The sequence below is a fragment of the Lithobates pipiens genome, unplaced genomic scaffold, assembly GCF_037356315.1.
Source record: "Lithobates pipiens isolate NorthernLeopardFrog02 unplaced genomic scaffold, aLitPip1_a1.2 Scaffold_19, whole genome shotgun sequence".
NCBI lineage: Eukaryota > Metazoa > Chordata > Amphibia > Anura > Ranidae > Lithobates > Lithobates pipiens.
In genome coordinates, this window is record NW_027507764.1 from 245,540,013 (window position 1) to 245,558,134 (window position 18,122).

At 44.0% G+C, this 18,122-nt stretch overlaps 2 protein-coding genes across 9 annotated transcripts in view; one reads left to right on the top strand and one right to left on the bottom strand.

The window, feature by feature from the left end:
• The window catches only part of PIGM (phosphatidylinositol glycan anchor biosynthesis class M), a 313,826-nt gene extending 311,009 nt beyond the window's left edge, over nt 1–2,817 (bottom strand). For 2 of the 8 annotated variants that reach the window (XM_077491876.1, XM_077491875.1), the window contains exon 1: nt 2,108–2,253. The gene's annotated coding sequence lies outside the window, so the exon portion shown is untranslated. Of the gene's footprint in view, nt 1–2,107; nt 2,255–2,637 lie in introns of those variants that run through there. The other 6 variants (XM_077491879.1, XM_077491878.1, XM_077491881.1 and 3 more) reach the window with 5 other exon arrangements.
• The window catches only part of PDCD6 (programmed cell death 6), an 85,213-nt gene continuing 69,359 nt past the window's right edge, over nt 2,269–18,122 (top strand). The window contains exons 1-2 of the mRNA XM_077491883.1: nt 2,269–2,493; nt 12,522–12,583. Coding sequence (XP_077348009.1) covers nt 2,420–2,493; nt 12,522–12,583 — 136 coding nt within the window. The 5' untranslated portion in view covers nt 2,269–2,419. The remainder of the gene's footprint in view (nt 2,494–12,521; nt 12,584–18,122) is intronic.

Below are 18,122 nucleotides of genomic sequence, written 5' to 3' on the forward strand. Positions count from 1 at the left end.
AGGAGGAGCGCTGCTGAGGGACCCCCAGAAGAGGAAGATCGGGGCAACTCTGTGCAAAACCGCAGGGGAGGCAAGTATATATTTGTTTTTTAAAACCCTGAACCTTTACAACCCCTTTAAGTTGGCCATACATTAGTAGATTTTCTCAGCACATTCGGTGACTTCATGAATGTCATTCAAAGGTACTTCAAAATGTAATCTGCTTTTCACATTTGATTTTGGAATGAATGGACTTTAAGAAAACCACACACACTGCTAGGTGTTTCATAATGAGCATCGATCCGAGCGGGTACCTGTCACAACTAGGTACCAGGCCCCCCCCCCCCCCCCCAAAAGTACATGCCAAATGTGGCACAGAAATTCCCCCGTTTGGGTGGAGCGACATTGGTCACAGCTGCAGTTTGTTTTCATCTACAGGAGCTCCATAGGCAGATTTTTTGGCAAAGGGGAACTGTGCCTTAAAGGAGAAGCTCACCTACATAGAGAATACTGCAGCTGCCCCCCATCACCTCTGGACCTAGAACATTGCTTGGTGTTCAGTGAGCAGAGTGCAGTGACTCTGAGTCTCTGTCAAAATAGCCAATTTATCAAGATCTCCAATCACTTCACTTCCGGTTACTGTAAAGCATGAGTAATTGGAGATTTAGATGAGTTGTTGTTTTGACACAAAACTAGCAAGTGTGTACACTCTGGTACAGGAAGAGTTTGCCATTTTAACAGAACAGTGGCTAAGGAGGAAAAAGTTGTTGACGCCTTGGAGGTGGCCATGTTGGTTAGTATCGGGCGGACTAACGCCTGCTCATAATATGGTGTACCGGAGCATACACGCTTGCCGGTGTTGTGTCAAAACAGCAACTCGTCTAAATCTCTAATTACTGATGCTTTACAGCAGGGGTGTCCAAACTTTTTTCAAAGAGGGCCAGATTTGATGAAGTGAACATGCGCGAGGGCCAACCATTTTGCCTGACATTCTTTGAACCATTAAAATTCGGTCTAAGTGTGTTTGTTCGAGCACTAATACACTGCCCAACAAGAATTCTCTTGCCTTTGTGGGCTGTGTGTGAGTAAAGAGATAATGAGCCCAGGCGTATTATTTGTATATACCGTATTTATTGGCGTATAACACGCACCTTCACTTTAAGAGGGAAGTTTCAGGAAAAAAATAATAATAATTACATTTTAAATAAAAGAACTGTGAAGCAAAATAAGGGTCAGTGCCCATCTGCAGACCCCCAATTGCCATGAATGCAGCAGCACCACTAATCGCCAGGAATGCACTCACCATTTGCCATCAGTGCAGCCTTGGAGGGGACATGGAGGGGGCAGGACAAGTGACAAAGATATCCTACAGGAGAATCTCCTGTTTACACAGCGGCCTCTTTATGTGAAAGTCCCGCCTCCTTTGATGGACAGAACAGTCGTCCAATGGTAGCGCCAGAGACAGGACTGCCTCTTACAGAGGCTGCCGCGTAAACAGTAAATACTCCTCCTGTGTGCAAGGCGCTTGTCACACCTCCTCCCTCCAAGGCAGCCAGACTATATATCTTTTGTAGCCCTGGTGCTGGGAGATTGTCGGGAGCCACAAAAAATATATGTTTAGATAACCAGGCGGGCTGTTCAAAACCAGGCTGCGATTGGCCCATGGGCCAGACTTTGGACATGCCTGCTTTACAGTAACCAGAAGTGGCGTGACTGGCTATCTCGATGAATTGGCTATTTTGACAAAACAGCTCTCTGCTCCTTTAGCGCTCACTGGCAATTGGGGTTGAATATAGGACGAAAGCGGGTGGCTCAGTCTCCCAGCAGCTCTCTGGGTGGAACGTGACCGCAAAGTCAGGAGTCAGGACCAGCGGATTGATGTCTGCCAACAGCAGAGTTTAGCCCGCTGTTGGCTAAAAATGGGTCACAGGAGCGCAGAACAAAGTGCAATCCTGTGACCCACAGGAGAAGTAGTGCCAAACCAGCTTTGGTCCTTTTTCTGTTTGAAATGTTAAAGTACAACCCAGACATGGTACCATGTATGATAGGCATTAATCTTTCTAATTTGTTTGTTTTATAAAATACAATGAAACAGGAATTTCTTTAGATATATCCCCCAGCTACGCACCATTCATTGTACTGAAGGAGGGCACATCCTCGATGTCTGCAGGAGTTATGTCCGTTTGGATTTTCCCTCCGCACTCTTTGGGGAAACACACGGAAATCACGTGACGTAACGTGAGGCAGCGGAGGAAGAATCTGTGCTTGTCGTCGGAACTGCAGTCAGGTGGGTGAAGGGGCGTGACTGTGATGTCTTCCGGGTTGACAACGGCAGTTTAGACTGGGTGAAACCCGCAGTTGCTGTGCTTATAGGGAGAGGTGCGGCGTGTCGGAGTCATTGACAAGAACTTTCGGTACGTGTACAAAGCGATCAGAGATCATGGCTTACTACAATCACCAGACTCGTCCTCAGGGCGTTCCTGATCAGAGCTTCCTCGTCACTATCTTCCAGAGGTAAGTGTCTATGTGTACCCTTCCTGCTTGCGGGCATGGTAGACGTTGTCGGGCTTTATTTATTCCTTCAACTAAACTTACCCCCCCCCCCTCTTCCCTTTTTGATGAAACACGTAAACATGTAAATAAAATCCCTATATTTACCTCCCCTGCAGCAATGTGATGTCCGTGAAACCTGCTGACATATTTGCCCGGTCTTTTGTTCTATATCTTTAGCTCTCTTGATCTGCATGCCTGGGATGACATAACTTCCACACGTGTTAAATTATCCCCAGTGTTCTGTCAAAATAGCCAGTTTGTCAAGTTCCCCAATTACGTCGCTTACATTTACTGTAAACTGCCAGTAATTTGAGATTTCAGTGACTTGCTGTTTTGACACAACACCGGTGTTCTGTCACAAAGCTGCTACCCAGCCTACTGCCAATGCGCGATGCACAGCCGAAGTAACGTTGCCTTGTGGCCATCTTGGTACACCCACACTCGTCCACAGTAAGCCCTGGAGTTAGTCGACAAGCAGACATCTTTATACACCCACCGGAGTCTTGCTTCACAAAGTTATTTTTAACAGTAAACTCAGCTAATATAGTGACATGCAGTATTTAGAAATCTGTAACGCTATTTTGATGATTAACCACTTCAGCCCTGGAAGATTTGGCTGCTGAATGACCAGGCCATTTTTTGCGTTTCAGCTCCGCGTCGCTTTAACTGACAAATTTAGTCGTGCGACGCTGCACTGAAACAAAATTGCTGTGTGTGTGGTGTGTTTTTATTTTAAATTTTTTATTTTTTTTTCTCTTTTCTCCATTCGCTAATTGGATGGATGTCCCCTTACCTTACTGCTGTAAGGTTACAGCATAAAAGTAGGTTTTGGAACCCTTGTGTGTCCCCCAGGCAGGGCGTCCCCAAAACGGTTTCACTAATATCTAGTCATCTTTAGGTACACTTGGAGCGAATATACGGTCTCTCTTTTTATCGTCCCTGTAGTGGATGGACTTCATAAACAGGGCAAGAGGGATGCTTGATAGTGTAGTATTGTTTAAAAACTTTTATTACAACCTAGTAAGAGGGTAACTGAGCAAAAATAGAGACGAGCAGCGAGCTCGTATATGTCGCTTCCGGTATTTCGTTTTTTCCTCCTTTTTTTCCGTGTGGGTTTTTTTTTTTTTTTTTTTTTTCACTCCCACAAATAGAGCTTTCTTTGGTATTTGGTATTTGTTTACCTCTGCGGTTTATATTTTTTGCGCTATAAACAAAGAGCGAAAATTTTGAAAAAAAACACAATATTTTGTACTTTTTGCTATAATAAATAGCTATTATTATTATTATTATTATTATTATTATTATTATAATATATATTTAAGAAGACACGATCTGTCACTCCTCAGAACAGGGATTTGTGTGTTTACACACACACTTCTCTGATCTGCCTCTCATGGCCGCCGGCCATGAGCATAGGCACCCCCGCAGTGCAGCCGGTGCGCGTGTATGCCAACTTTCCCAATCCTGCGAGCCGACGTATAGCTAGGACTGTTCACGGGATCGTCCCGACTTGCCACAGTAAAATGACAACTGGTCGGCAAGCGGTTATTTTAAAAGCAGCGGTGTTCGGTCACCTCAACAAACCTGTGAGATCAGCAGGCTTTGCCATTGCTTTTAAAATTGAACATAAAAACAGTGTTATGGACTTCTAAATACTGCATTTCACTATATAAGCTGAGTTTACTGTTAAAAATAATTGTGAAAACTAAAGCAAGACTCCGGTGGGTATATAAAGATGTCCGTTTGCTGTCTTCGAACTCTAGGCTTACTGTGGTCATGTGCGGGTGTACCAAGATGGCCATGAGGCACCGTGACTTTGACTGTGCCTCACGCATGTGGGTAGCGGCTTTGTGATGTGTAGCGGCTATCTGATAGAACACTGGAAACCATATACACTCCAGTAAACGATATTATGAGTGGATATTGTTAGTCCACCTCTATACTAACCAGCAAAATGGCCACCTCTACGGCAGTGACAACTTCTCCCACGTTACCCGCTGTTGTGTCAAAACAGCAAAGTCTTTGTGTACACGCTTGCTGTGTTGTGTCAAAACGTCAAGTAATCGAAATCTCCAATTAATGATGGTTTCCAGTAACCGGAAGTGGCGTAATTGAAGATATTGCTCATCGAGGTGTTCTGAGCATGCACACTGATCTTTGCATGTGTGACTCGGGTGTATGTGAGGGGAAACATTGCTGGCAGGCGGGCGCTTCTATTGTGGACTTGCTCAGGGGAGTTTATAAACTAAGCCTTCAATACTGTAGGTTTTCATGGTGCCTCTGCACCACAAATGTCTGTGCAGGTGATGGAATTATGTCCCTGTTGGGAATTTGTGGTGTCTATATAGACTGTGCTCCCTCCTGCAGCAGTCCCACAGACAGCACCATGGCCGTGGAGTTTTATAGCTTGATGGGGGCGTACAGACACTAGTTCATCAGGTGTACTCCCCTTGTGATCGTCAACAGGTTATGGACAGATTCCTTGAGACTGGGTTCACACCGCTGCGGCAGCGAGAATCGGATGTGATTCGCACCGCACTGCAGTGCAAATCACATCCGATCTCTGTGCGATGCGAGTTCAGCCATACAGATAGTATGGCTGAATTCGCATCGCACCCGCCGCAAACTCGCATGGGACCCTATTTTTTTTTGGTCCGCAGCAGAATCGGATCGCATGGGTGTTCACACCATGCGATCCGATTCCTGTCCGAGTTTGCAGATCGCACTGCGATATGCGGACTGATCTGGGGGTGTCGTTAACATTTCACTGACACTCCCAGCAGTCCGCATAGGGCAGTGTGAACTGCCGGCGGGAGGCATGCGATGCGGGAAAACGGAGCGGATTCGCGGCGTTCCCGCATCGCTCCGGTGTGAACCTGGCCTAATAGACACCCTGCTATTGACTATAGAATCTGCCCACTTGTCTGCTGTCAATCACCATGGAAGAGCAGAACTAGTCCTTCAGCTTACTTCCCCCTCAGACTCCGCCCACTCTGTCACTGGTTGTTGGGAGCCTGTCAGCTGTGAAGCGAATAGTGTCTTGACAATCAGCGACAGGTATGTAGAAGGGGCAGCGGCAGCAGAATGCTGCCTACTGTACAGGGGCAGACACTCTGCCTCAGGGTTGATTTGATTTAAATCAAGTCAATATAAATCACTAGTAAAAAGGCTTGACTTAAATCATATTTTTTAAGAATAACTGTCACCTCTGTCCTGTAGTGGCTCCTCCTCTGACCCGCTGTTGACTCACTGACAGTCCCTTCACTTTAATGGGACGACTGGTGATGTGGCAGTGATTCAAGGGGAGGGACATGGCGGCAGCAGGTGAGTGCACCCCTGCTAACATGCGCTGCTATGATGGTTCTAAAATGACAGGTGCTCTTTAAATGTAAGGGCTTATTCTTTCTGGTAATTAGAATCATTAATATTTGCAAACAAAATGAAGGTTTCCTATTCAGAATAATAATCTGTCAGGTTAGTAAAATGGCGATATCAGAACCGATTCACTCATACAGTTTTTGTAGTCTACATAGATTTGCAAAACAAAGGGATAAAGGAATATTCCTGAACTTTGTTTTATCTCATGGTTACTGTGAAATTGTGAGACTGCATCAATGCAGTGCATGTCATCTCAGCTTGCAGAACTTTGATTCATTGCATGAGTTTACCAAAAATGTAAATATTAAAGAATATACAGCCTCATGCTACATAACTAAGCTCCATTTCATGCTCAATAAACTCAAAAAATTAATGTATCTTAAATAGAAAACGATCTTTTCGATAGTATAAACGAACCGAAACCATTAACGCAGCACTCAAAATCAGTATGTTATTGCAAAGAATAAATCAAATGTCTTTATGTAAAGCTGCCAGCACCAAAGGTCCTAAATACAAAGCTCTAAAACCAGTGGAAAGCAAGGGGTGGGTGCAGCGCTAATATCAATAAATTAATCCAAATAGTGAAATTGAAAAAATAGACCATTAATTCAAAGATATTCAGAAGTGGTGAAAAGCCTGAACTAAAAAGTAAAAAAAACTATGGCGGAGTCCATATAGTGAAATTCAGAAAAGAAACAATTAATTCAAAAATCTTCAGAAGTGGTGAAAAATCTGCATTGAAAAGAAAAACTAAGACAGAGTCCCAATTGCTCAAATTGAGAAACTGCATAAACAATATTTCATCTGAATAATGTGTCAAACCTATTTAGATGATATCAAATTAAATAGATTACATAATAATGTGCCCTGAGTGCAACATATAAGTTAATGATGTGACTCCAAAAAAAGGAAAATTATAATAAAATGGATGTAATTAAAACTGAGTCCCAAATATATCTGATGGTGAATCAAGAAAAAAATGTCTATGCAGGTGTAGAGACAAGATGTTAACATGGAACCATGAAGAAAAGAGCCCTTCTTCCAGACAGGCTTAACCCCCCCGGTGCACACTATTGCAAAGCCAGACATCGCATGTAATGCGCAGCGCACTGCTGGTTCACATTAAATGCGATGTCTGTGTGGGTGCGATGTCAGCCATACAGATAGTATGGCTAATATCGCACCGCATTCAGTGCAAACACGCACAGGACCCTTTTTTCAGGTTGGACCAGAATCACATTTGTTTTCACTCCCTCTGTCTTTTGTGCATTAAAGGCCCACCTGCCAGATTCATTGCATGGCTTCGGTTCCACTTTCCAGTTTACCAGTCCTTAAATAAGGTGGCTGGGTTACATATTTGTTTTATTATATATATAAATTTCCCACCCAAGCTATAGCCGAAAGACTGCTACAGGGCCTTAATTGCTGGGAGGACATCCTCCCATGCATGAGCTGCCTGCAGGTCATGCGTGGTGCGAGACTCGGCTGATCCTGGTCACGTGATGTAATCTGTACTTCTCATCCTGTCACCAGTTTCTGTCAGAGGGACATTGGTCCCTCACACAGAGAGCCGAGGTTGCCTCATCTGTGCCTACCAGTGCCACCCATCAATTCCCACCAGTGCCCATTAATACTGCCTATCGGTGCAGCCTCATCAGCGCACATCAACGAAGGAGAAAAATTATCTGTTTTCAAAATTTTATAACAGTATGATATTTTTATTTATTTTTTAAAGAAATTAATTTGTTCAAAAATGTAGGGACTAGAAGTGAAGTCTGCAGACCAGAAGCAGTGAAGTGACTCTAACCGGTATCCGTACTCCTCAAAAATAATCCATACACTTCCACTACATAATTGTGCTGTAATTCCCTTACCTCCCTCCCAAGAAATTAGTTTCTAAGGCCACTTTCACACTGAGGCACTTTACAGGCGTTTTAGCGCTAAAATTAGCACCTGTTGCGCGCCTCTCCTGTCTCAGCAGTGTGAGAGCCCGAGTTCTTTCACACTGGAGAGGTGCGCTTAAAGGGGGGGAAAAAAAGTCCCGCAAGCAGCATCTTTGGAGCACTCCTGTCCATTGAACTTAATGGGCACCACTGCCAAAGCGCAGCGGCTCTTTGCGGGTGCTTTTAACCCCTTTGGGGGGTTAAAAGCGCGCCACTATGACTAGCGCTGCTTTACCGCCTCAGTGTGAAAGTGCCTTTTCCTGTATTTTTCTGCTTCCTTGTAACATCCTCTGTGAGCTACCAAATTTTTTTCAAGTTGGTTTCAGTCGTTACAGATCATATAGAACTTGGGAGAGAGCAAGAGGGTGGCTATGTTTCTGCATAAAGTAGGACCAATGTAGCCAACAGTTAGTCAGATCACAGCGTTTAAACCATTTTGGTGTAATTTTACGTGAAATGCACTGTTGCACCTTCAGTACAGTATGAAAGTGCCGCGCAGGAAAGCGGGAGGGGGGAGAGGGCAACAGAGCTAGTACTGTGTGTCTTCAGAGTTCTGTGGATTGGGGGGATTTATTACTTTGGAATGTAGCACCAGGCTTTATCAGCATGTAAAGACTAAGCAGTCTTTCAGAACACACTGGGGTTGATCAATGTTGAGGGCTGTCAATTAAATGTTACACTATAGTAGGAAACATCTGAAAGATCTCATTGAAGTACTATAAAGGATGTCATTTGTTTTTTCTTCTCTGCAGTAAAGAAACGTTCTAGGGGATTGGAGTGAGCACTGTGTTCATTTTAAGCTGGCTATAGGGTAGTCGATTTCTGAACAAATGTTTCTTCATACATTCGATGCCTTAATGTCATTCAAAAGTATTTAAAAATAACTATTGTTTGTATTATTACAATACTTATGTTATGAAAAGTGTTTGCTGTGACAATAGATGTCCGTCAAAGCTCGTTTTGGCTGGGCTTCTCTTATGGATCACAGGAGTGCAATCAGTTTTGCACTCCTGTGACCCGTTTTCAGCTGAGAGCTGACTTCAGTCCGCTCTCTGCTGCCATCACAGAAATCAGTCCAGGCACCGCGTTATCCTGACAATGGAAGTCTGGATCCACCAGGTGCCTGGACTGACACCCTTCTCAGCCTCTCACCGAGCCGTCCCTCCACAGCTCAGCACTCCAGTGAGCTGCTGATTGACAGTCAGCATCTCTCTGCTCGGGGGGGGGGCTGTGAGAACCGAGCCATCGGTGATGTTTGATCGCTCGGCTCTGTGTAGCAGTGTCGGGACATATGCAGCATCGGACCGATGTTGCATCCACCTAGGTAAGTATGATACTGAGAGAAAAATTATTCCTTTACTTCTCTTTTTAAAAGCCTTAATTCACAGTTGCTAAGCCCCATTGTCTATCTCTTTGGAGTAGTGTGGAACTGCATGCACACGGCCTATGTAAGTGAATGGGGGTGCAGCAGCTGCGTGGACTTGCACACTACAGTTTGACAGGTACGCAGGGAGAGGCGCTCAGCCTTGTATGCACACTGTCATGTTCAGAGCCACCCACCTGTCTCTACATACCTGTCAAACTCAGTTTTGCGGATGAGTCTGTACAGGCTCTGCATCTGTATTCGCTTATACTGTATAAGTAAAACAGGATATACTCCTTCTCAATTTTTTAATTCTACACCCATATTGTTTTCCTTGTAGCAAGCATACATTAGCTTAGTATGGCTGTGTTGGTTTTCTGTTTCACTTCTAGCAAAGATTTGCATGTCTTATCCACATACCTTCAGACCTCTGTCAACTATTTAGCAGCAATGCAGTAATTGAAATCTTTTCAAATCTTGCAGAGACCTGTGAGCCAGCATTCCACAGCTGTTCACTATTGCGATCAATACTTCCTGGTCTTATTTTACTGACCCATTTGCACAAATTCAAGACTGCATTCACATCTGAGCATTTCATTTTCAGGCAGAAAGTTGCATGTTTTTGCCATGATTTTGTGCAGGTCAAAAGGTTACCATTGTAAAAAGCAGAAAACCGCCTGTAATCTGCCCAAAAAAAAGCTCATGTACTTGAGCTTCAGGTGTTTTTTGCTTTAGGTGACAAAATGAGTCCTGCGGTGGGGGCCCCTCAGCCTGCAGCAGCTAGTTGGCACTATACACCTGTCCTAAGTCCCCAGCAGGTGGCAGACTGGGTGGGTCAGCATGGCTTCAGAAACTGGTGTTTCTTCCCCCGAACTCCCTGCAACTGCAACCACCTCTTCTGAAAATGGTGCAGTGCCTTTGGACGCCTTGTCGGCGGTCCTAAAAACATTAATTGCCAGGGTGGAGGCAGTGCGCTGGCGCAAGGTGATAGTAAGCGGCCCGAACACAGGACTTGGGAGCGTGCCCACAAGGTAACCCTCTCCCAGGGGGGTTAATCAGAAGCGGGGAGGAGCCAAAACAGCTGCCGAGGGATGCCCCAGAAGACGAGGATCGGGGCCACTCTGTGCAAAACGAGCAGCATAGTGGAGGTAAGTATGACGTGTGTGTGTGTGTTTTTTTTTTTTTTTTTTTTTTTTTTTTTTTTTTTTTTTTGTACCAAAAATGAAATGCTCTAGGCCGAAAACAGATACCGAAACTTATTAAAAAAAAAATATATATATATATATATATATATATATATATATATATATATATATATATATATATATATATATATATATATATATATATATATATATATATATATATTTTTATACAGGAGATGGTCAGAGACTGCGGACATGATACAAGAGATCAATACAGCCTCACCAGTGCCTATCAGGTGCAGCCAGCTCGTGCCTGTGTCCCCAGTGCAGCCAGCCTTTGGCCTCACTGCAGCCAGCCTGTGCAGGGGAAGAGAGAGAAGAGCCGCCGCCTGGTGATTATAGCGCCCGGAACATAACAGCTTTCATTTCAATAGCTATGTGTTCCCTGCCGTGTGCCGACACATACAGCCCCTCCCCCTTGTCTGGAGAACTTTGCTAGACAGATCCCTCGTCCAATCCTGATTACAGTGCCTATGTTCCCGGCGATGTAAGCAATCTGGCGGCAGCTCTCCTCTCTTCTGCGCTGTAGGACACCCCAGTAATGGGAGGCACCCCACCCCATATTCGGCTCCAGTTTCGGCGGCTGAAACTTCGGTACATCATTATATTATGCACATGCATGTTTAGCTTTGGTGTGCACACCCTAATGCAATAGGCTGTGCACATCTATGATTATGGGACCTGTCTACAGTTCAGTAATGACTAAGGTATGAGGGGAAATTTTGTTTATCTCCTGTTAGGCTGCTTTCACACTGGGGCGGTATTCAGGCGTTACAGCGCTAAAAATAGCGCCTGTGTAACGCCTGAAAAAAACGGCCCCTTTAACTCCAGTGTGAAAGCCAGAGGGCTTTCACACTGGAGCGATGCGCTGGCAGGACGGTGAGAAAAGTCCTGCCAGCCGCATCTTTGCAGCGGTGAAGGAGCGGTGTATTCACCGCTGCTAAACCGCTCCTACCCATTGAAATCAACGGGACACCGCGGCAATACTGCCGGCAAAGCGCCGCTACAGCGGCGCTTTGCGGGCGGGGTTAACCCCTTTTCTGGCCCCTAGCGGGGGTTAAAACCACCCCGCTAGCGCCCGCACACCGCCGCTAAAACGACGGTAAAGCGCCGCTAAAAATACCGGCACTTTACCGCCGACGTCGCTCCCGCTGCAGTGTGAAAGCAGCCTTAGAGCTGGCATGTGAAAATTGCAGTAACAGAAAACCTAGAGGGGGAGAATTCAATGAAAGTAGACTACATATAATGAACTAAACATTGTGCACATGCATGCTTTACACCATAATTTCCCCTCACTGTCTGTGTTGTGCTCAGTAGTGTGGCTGCAGAATGAGGGGTGCGATTTATGTTAAAGTGGACTGTACACATGTACAGGCCTAGTGTACCCTCCCACATTCACTCCAATCCTAAAGATTCATAGGAAATGTAGTTTCATTTAATGTTTAGAGAGAAGAGGATATGATGCAATCGCTTCATATCATGTATCCTCCCGGGCAGAATACATTGTGTGTGTGTGTGTGTGTGTGTGTGTGTGTTTGTTTTTTTTTTTATTTATTTTTTATTGGAGAGCTGACTTCCTGAAAATTCAATTGGACTTTTCTCTTCAATGGTAAGGAATTTCACAAAAGTAATAACTGTTTTGTGTGTGGTGGGGGGGGCATACCCCACTCTTTTTTTTTTTTGCCAGGGTCTAACCCTTGCCCACTTGTTTCCCAAGAAAGACATGGAGGCTGCCGTTGCTACGTATTCTGCAAAATGCTCGTTTCACTGGCTGCCATCTTTCTCCTCTCGCTTCAGTTCTACCGGGAAGCATGGAGAAGATATTTGCAATGTGTCTCAGGAAATGTTTTTGCTTTAAAAATTTGTGGTTGTGTATTGCTGTATGTGTCTCCCTTGGAGATGTTTGTCTCCATAACCATTTGTCTTTTGGGTAAAAAAGAAGAAAAAAAAATCTCTCCAGTGGAGGAACAGGGAAAAACATCTTGCCAGAAATTCTCTCCTTCCTTTTTCTATCCTAAGGAAAAGAGAAAAGGTGTTTGTTTGGATACAATCCTTTAATTGTACAGTTGTTTAGTTTAAACCATCCTCCCCTTTTTACAGAGTGGACACAGACCGAAGTGGTACTATATCTGATAATGAACTTCAACAAGCATTGTCCAATGGTGAGTGATCCTTTTTTAGATTAGTTTTATTCATTGTTTAAAATATGAAATAGTCTTCTGTATCATATGTACAGTATATAAAATTCTATGCATATGATCTGTTTGTTTAACCACTAGGCGCCCGCGGGCAATTGCTGGAAGGGCGTCCCTGGATGTCCTCCTTCTTTTTACTCATTCCCCGTGGGAAAATCTGTGTTGGCCGTGTCCGTTAGACATAGAAAGCAGAAGGAGAGGGAATCTATTCCCACATATTTGTGTTGAAAAAAAGCCTTGGGAAAATTCAGATTAATTCTGAATTTAAAACCCCTAAACGGCTCCATTACCTACAAGAGATTCCACATGGAGTCAATCTTCACTGTCAGAGACCTGCTTCTGCACAATAGCTTCATGGTCTTTCTGGACCTGAGGGACGTGTATTTACATGTCCCTATTGCAGAAACCTCTCAGAGGTTTCTCTGTTTAGCAATCGACCTGGATGGTGTAATGTTCCATTTGCAGTTTCAGGCACTGCCTTTCAGCTATGCTCCTCGCCCTGTATATTTACCAAGGTCTTGACAGAGGACATGGCTTTCCTGCGACTCCAGGGAGTGTCAGTTATAGCGTATCTGGACCCACCTGCTCCTATTTGCAGTGTCCACAGAGCAGCTACTTTAAGACCTTGATCTAACAAAAAGGTTCTAAATAGGCCTGGGGTGGTTGCTGAACTTGGAAAAGTCCAGCCTAATTCCTTCACAGTGTACTGTGCACCTAGGATACCTGCTGGACTCAACGCTGTTGAGTTTTTCTCCCGACTGAGAAAATCCTGAAACTGGACAGAGCAGTAGCCTATTCTTCAGTGCAGCGAACAGGTCTACAGCTCCAACATGTCTCACTGTGCTGTCCTGAATGGCCGGGCAATCTTTTGGGACCTGTGATGTGTCCCAGAAGTTTGCAGAGAGGGAGGGGCCGCCTAGGCGGCCCAAGCGGAAGTGGGAGCCCATCGGTAATCGTGATGTATCACAGAATCGAATCGTTGACCAGATAATAAAATCTATGCTGCACATGTGATCAGTTTGAACACGTGTGTGTGTGTGTGTGTGTGTGTGTGTGTGTGTGTGTACATATTAGCTAGGAACCACGATCCGTCATTCCCTTTCCCCCTTCAGTTTGAATCATGTAGCAGGGAACACAGTTAACACCTTGATTGCCCCCTAGTGTTAACCCCTTCTGTGCCAGTGAAATTTTTACATTTTTTATTATTTATTCCCCCCCCCCCCCCCCCCCCCCAAATATGTACAAGAATACACATTGGGCTAAGCTTAGAAATTTTAGGGGGGAGGATGTAAATTTTGTTTGAGTGCATCGTTGCATGACCGCACAAGTGTCAGTTAAAGCAACAATGCCAAATCGCAAAAAATGGCTCAGTCATTCAGCCAAATCTTCCTTCGCTGAAGTGGTTCAATTAATGGGTTTCGTTATGCTTTAGGTCTCTTGCACATGTTACTCTGGTTTGAGCATTTTTTTTTTTTTTTGTGTGCGTGCATGAGGCGTAAATTGGTGTCAAAAATGCTGATTTTTTTTTGGGGGGGGGGTGGGGGTGTGGAACCATAAATTACAAATGCATTCGGTACTAAATACAAACGTGTATGAAAAAAACAAAAAGATATCCCCTGAGTGGGGTTTTTAACAGCATATATTACCTGTAAGGGCTGATGTATATGCACAGTAGAAATAACTACTGAAATAAAGCGGATAGTTTGTAATACAAGTATTTATTGATAAAAAGGATTAGATGGGTGACACAATGGTCAAGAATTGAACTCCACTTGGTGAATAAAATGTATAATGGTACATGTATAGACAGAAAAAATACATCATATGAACCCTATTATATCTGTATACACAGTAAAACACATAGATAAAAATAATCCTTTACGCGTTTCGACCCTCTCGGGTCTTCTTCAGAAGGTTTATCTATTGTCAAAGAGAAGACAAACATAAATATATATCCATACATTATACATTGTGATATACTGGAGGTAACCTGCTATAAACAGAGTATATATCTGATATAGTGATATACAAATATCGGTTACTATACATCATAGGTAAATACCTGTATAATCCACAGTGGAGATCCTCTTTAAAAGACAGGAATATACGTAAACACCTCTCTCATATCAATCATTGATGTGCCAAGGCTCATCTAGCTGGTATTGGTCGCTGTGTCCTACCATCAAAGGAGGGCAGGGAAACGGAGTCCAACAAACGGGATGGCTTGCGAGGGATCACATCCCTGATTCCACCTCCTGTGTGTAAATTGGAGGGGAATATAGACGTAGACAGCCAAGGGTCAGAGACGACACCCTGCAGTAGGACAAAGTATAAAGGCAATACAGAGATCATATATATAAGTGTATAAGGTACACTAATTGGGTACTATCCAGTTTATAGAGAGCACGGGCCCCACCGGAATAGTGTATAAATACAGGAAGACTTATATATGAATTCCCGGAAAGGTTAGCACACTGTGAAGCAAAAAAGTGAAAACACATAAAAAGCCAATGAAAGAACCTGTGAGTAAAACGACATAGTGAAAAACAATGAAACATAACCGTGGAGGAAAAGGAGAAAAAAGAGAGAGGAAAAAGAGAAGCCAAATATATCACATGCCACAGTGAGCACAGATCAGAAAGGACTATATAAAATAGTGAAGCTATATGTGTAATTGCCTATATAATCTTCCAGCAAGTGCACATGTGTTGAATGAGCCCAAAAGGGCAATGTTATTAAAACAAGTAGAAGAGGGCTTGCGAATGTTCGCAGGCCCACTCCTTTCTATTCAGGAACCGTGCAAAAACAGGGGGAGACTTTCGTCTACAAATAAATAAAAATAACGTGAGCTATAAAACCACCCAATTGTATTAGAAGTAAAAAGTTACAGTGCCAGTGAAGGCAGACCAGTAGCTTACCCTTAAGCGCAATGTCAGTGTGTCTGGTATCCTGTCACAGATGGGATGGGTTACCTGTCCATGAAGGTGAGGTATAAATACCTTGTATCCAATTGATTCAGCTGGCTCAATTACAATCCCAGCTGAATCGGTTATATGCCTTATCAGGGGGTCCCGCCCGTCTGTCAGTCTAATTATTCCGGTCGCCATCTTGGTCGACCGGATGTGGTCCCCCCCCCCCCCGGCGTTCCAGAAGTGACCCTTCCAACATGGCGGAAGGATGCACAGCTTCGTCGCACCGGCGTGACGTCGGCACGCGCGCGCAGTGAGGCGCCGCGTCCAAAGCTGTCCCGGAATGCCGCTGGCCAGATACAATCCCCCCCAGGGGGGCGGGTGGTACCCCCCCCGCTCGCACCTGGGACCACAGGGGAGGGGCATGCGTGCGCATATGCCCCGCCCCTCCTCTGGCTGGGAAGCCATACCGAAGGGGTCTGCCCTATAAGCGACACCAAGAGAGCACAGCAATGGCACCATCTAGAGGAAAGAAAGGAGAGATGCGTCTGGATATCCTGTCAGCAAATAAAAACATGTTTAATGGAACTGTATCAAGTAAAGAAAACCGCTAAATAATTGAATATATATTACAGGTAATCTGAGCATACAAGAGAACAACATCTACTTAATGGTGTATAACTGAACATGACAGTGTTTCTTAGATGGTACAATCTCAGAGGAGTGTTACATATTTCTCTAAGACAATAAATATAAATAAAAAGATATAAAAATAAATAAATTGAATGATCAATACAAGTCCCATAGATATATATGTAATGAGTCGTGTCATGTGTCTACTCTTGAGGAATACAGGGGAAGTTCTGAATAACAACTAATGCCGGCCATACACGATGCGAATTCCGAACGAAAATCCGAGCGAAAGTAAAATCGACCGATTTTCGTATCGTTAGTGTGGTATGCGCGACATGCGATTTTCGTACGACAGGGCAAATTGACAAATCCAACATGTTTTTTTTTTTTCAAAAATCGTCCAAAAATCGTATCGTTAATGGCAGAGTTGGACGATTTGACATAAGAAAATGAACTGCGCACGATCTCTGGAAAGTTTGAACCAGAAGGAAACCATATAAAACAACGAACGAATGGTCGAACGCAACACGGAATAAAAAAAACCCGTTAAAACATAGTGTTTTAACGTACGATTTTCGTACTTAATTGATGGCACATTCGCATGTTGTTGTGAGTGCCGCTTTCGTTTATCGTTCGACGGGTCGTTCGGAATTCGCATCGTGTATGGCCGGCATAAATCACAGGGCCGCAGAGGATGAACCATTAACTATTTGAGATCTTTTAATTGATTATATTCTAAATTGTATTTACTTTATATTATAGTCTCTCTCCCTCTCCCTCTCCAATTACAAACTAGACTTCTGGCGCGGGGATATAGCCGATCATGCCTGCATAAAAGGATAGCAAAACATATTTATCATATGGAGATTGGTAACTACTATTTACCCCTTGGACGACATGTGGTCACGGGACATAATTACAAGATGCCCAAAATCTCTTTCGTGGCACTCGATCGTGTACATATTCCGGATCGAGGAGGAGATTGGAATAAGGTCCTTCTCCAATACGAACAGAGATGGATTTTTAGACTCAATGCTACCACCCCCCCCAGGTTTGAATGAAGCTATCTCATTCGCCCCATTTTTGAAGGGATTCATTTCAGGTAAGACGCAATAAGTTTTGCTGTCTACCATATTTCCCTTTTTTCTTTATAAAGTAAATACAATTTAGAATATAATCAATTAAAAGATCTCAAATAGTTAATGGTTTAAGCTTCATCCTCTGCGGCCCTGTGATTTAGTTGTTATTCAGAACTTCCCCTGTATTCCTCAAGAGTAGACACATGACTCATTACATATTTACATGTATATCTATGGGACTTGTATTGATCGATTATTTATTTTTATATCTTTTTATTTATATTTAATGTCTTGGAGAAATATGTAACACTCCTCTGAGATTGTACCATCTAAGAAACACTGTGTCATGTTCAGTTATACACCATTAAGTAGATGTTGTTCTCTTGTATGCTCAGATTACCTGTGATATATATTCAATTACCGTATATACTCGAGTATAGGCCGACCCGAATATAAGCCGAGGCCCCCAATTTACCCCCAAAAAACTGGAAAACTTATTGACTCGTGTATAAGCCGAGGGTGAGACATGGCTGTCCATCCCTGTGTGTCCGTCCATCCCTGTGTGTGTGTCCGTCCATCCCTGTGTGTGTGTCCGTCCATCCATCCATCCCTGTGTGTGTGTCCATCCATCCGTCCGTCCATCCATCCATCCCTGTGTGTGTGTGTCCGTCCATCCATCCATCCCTGTGTGTGTGTGTGTCCGTGCAGCCTTGTGTGTGTGTGTCCCGAGCCTGTGTTCCGCCTATCACGGACATCGTCTCATCCTCGTCCGTAGTACGAGGATGAGCGGATGTCCGTGATAGGCGGAACACTGACTGCTGGGAAATTCAGTGTTCCGCCTATCACAGGCGAAGGCGGAGGCGCGGCTTTTGAATTTTAGAATGT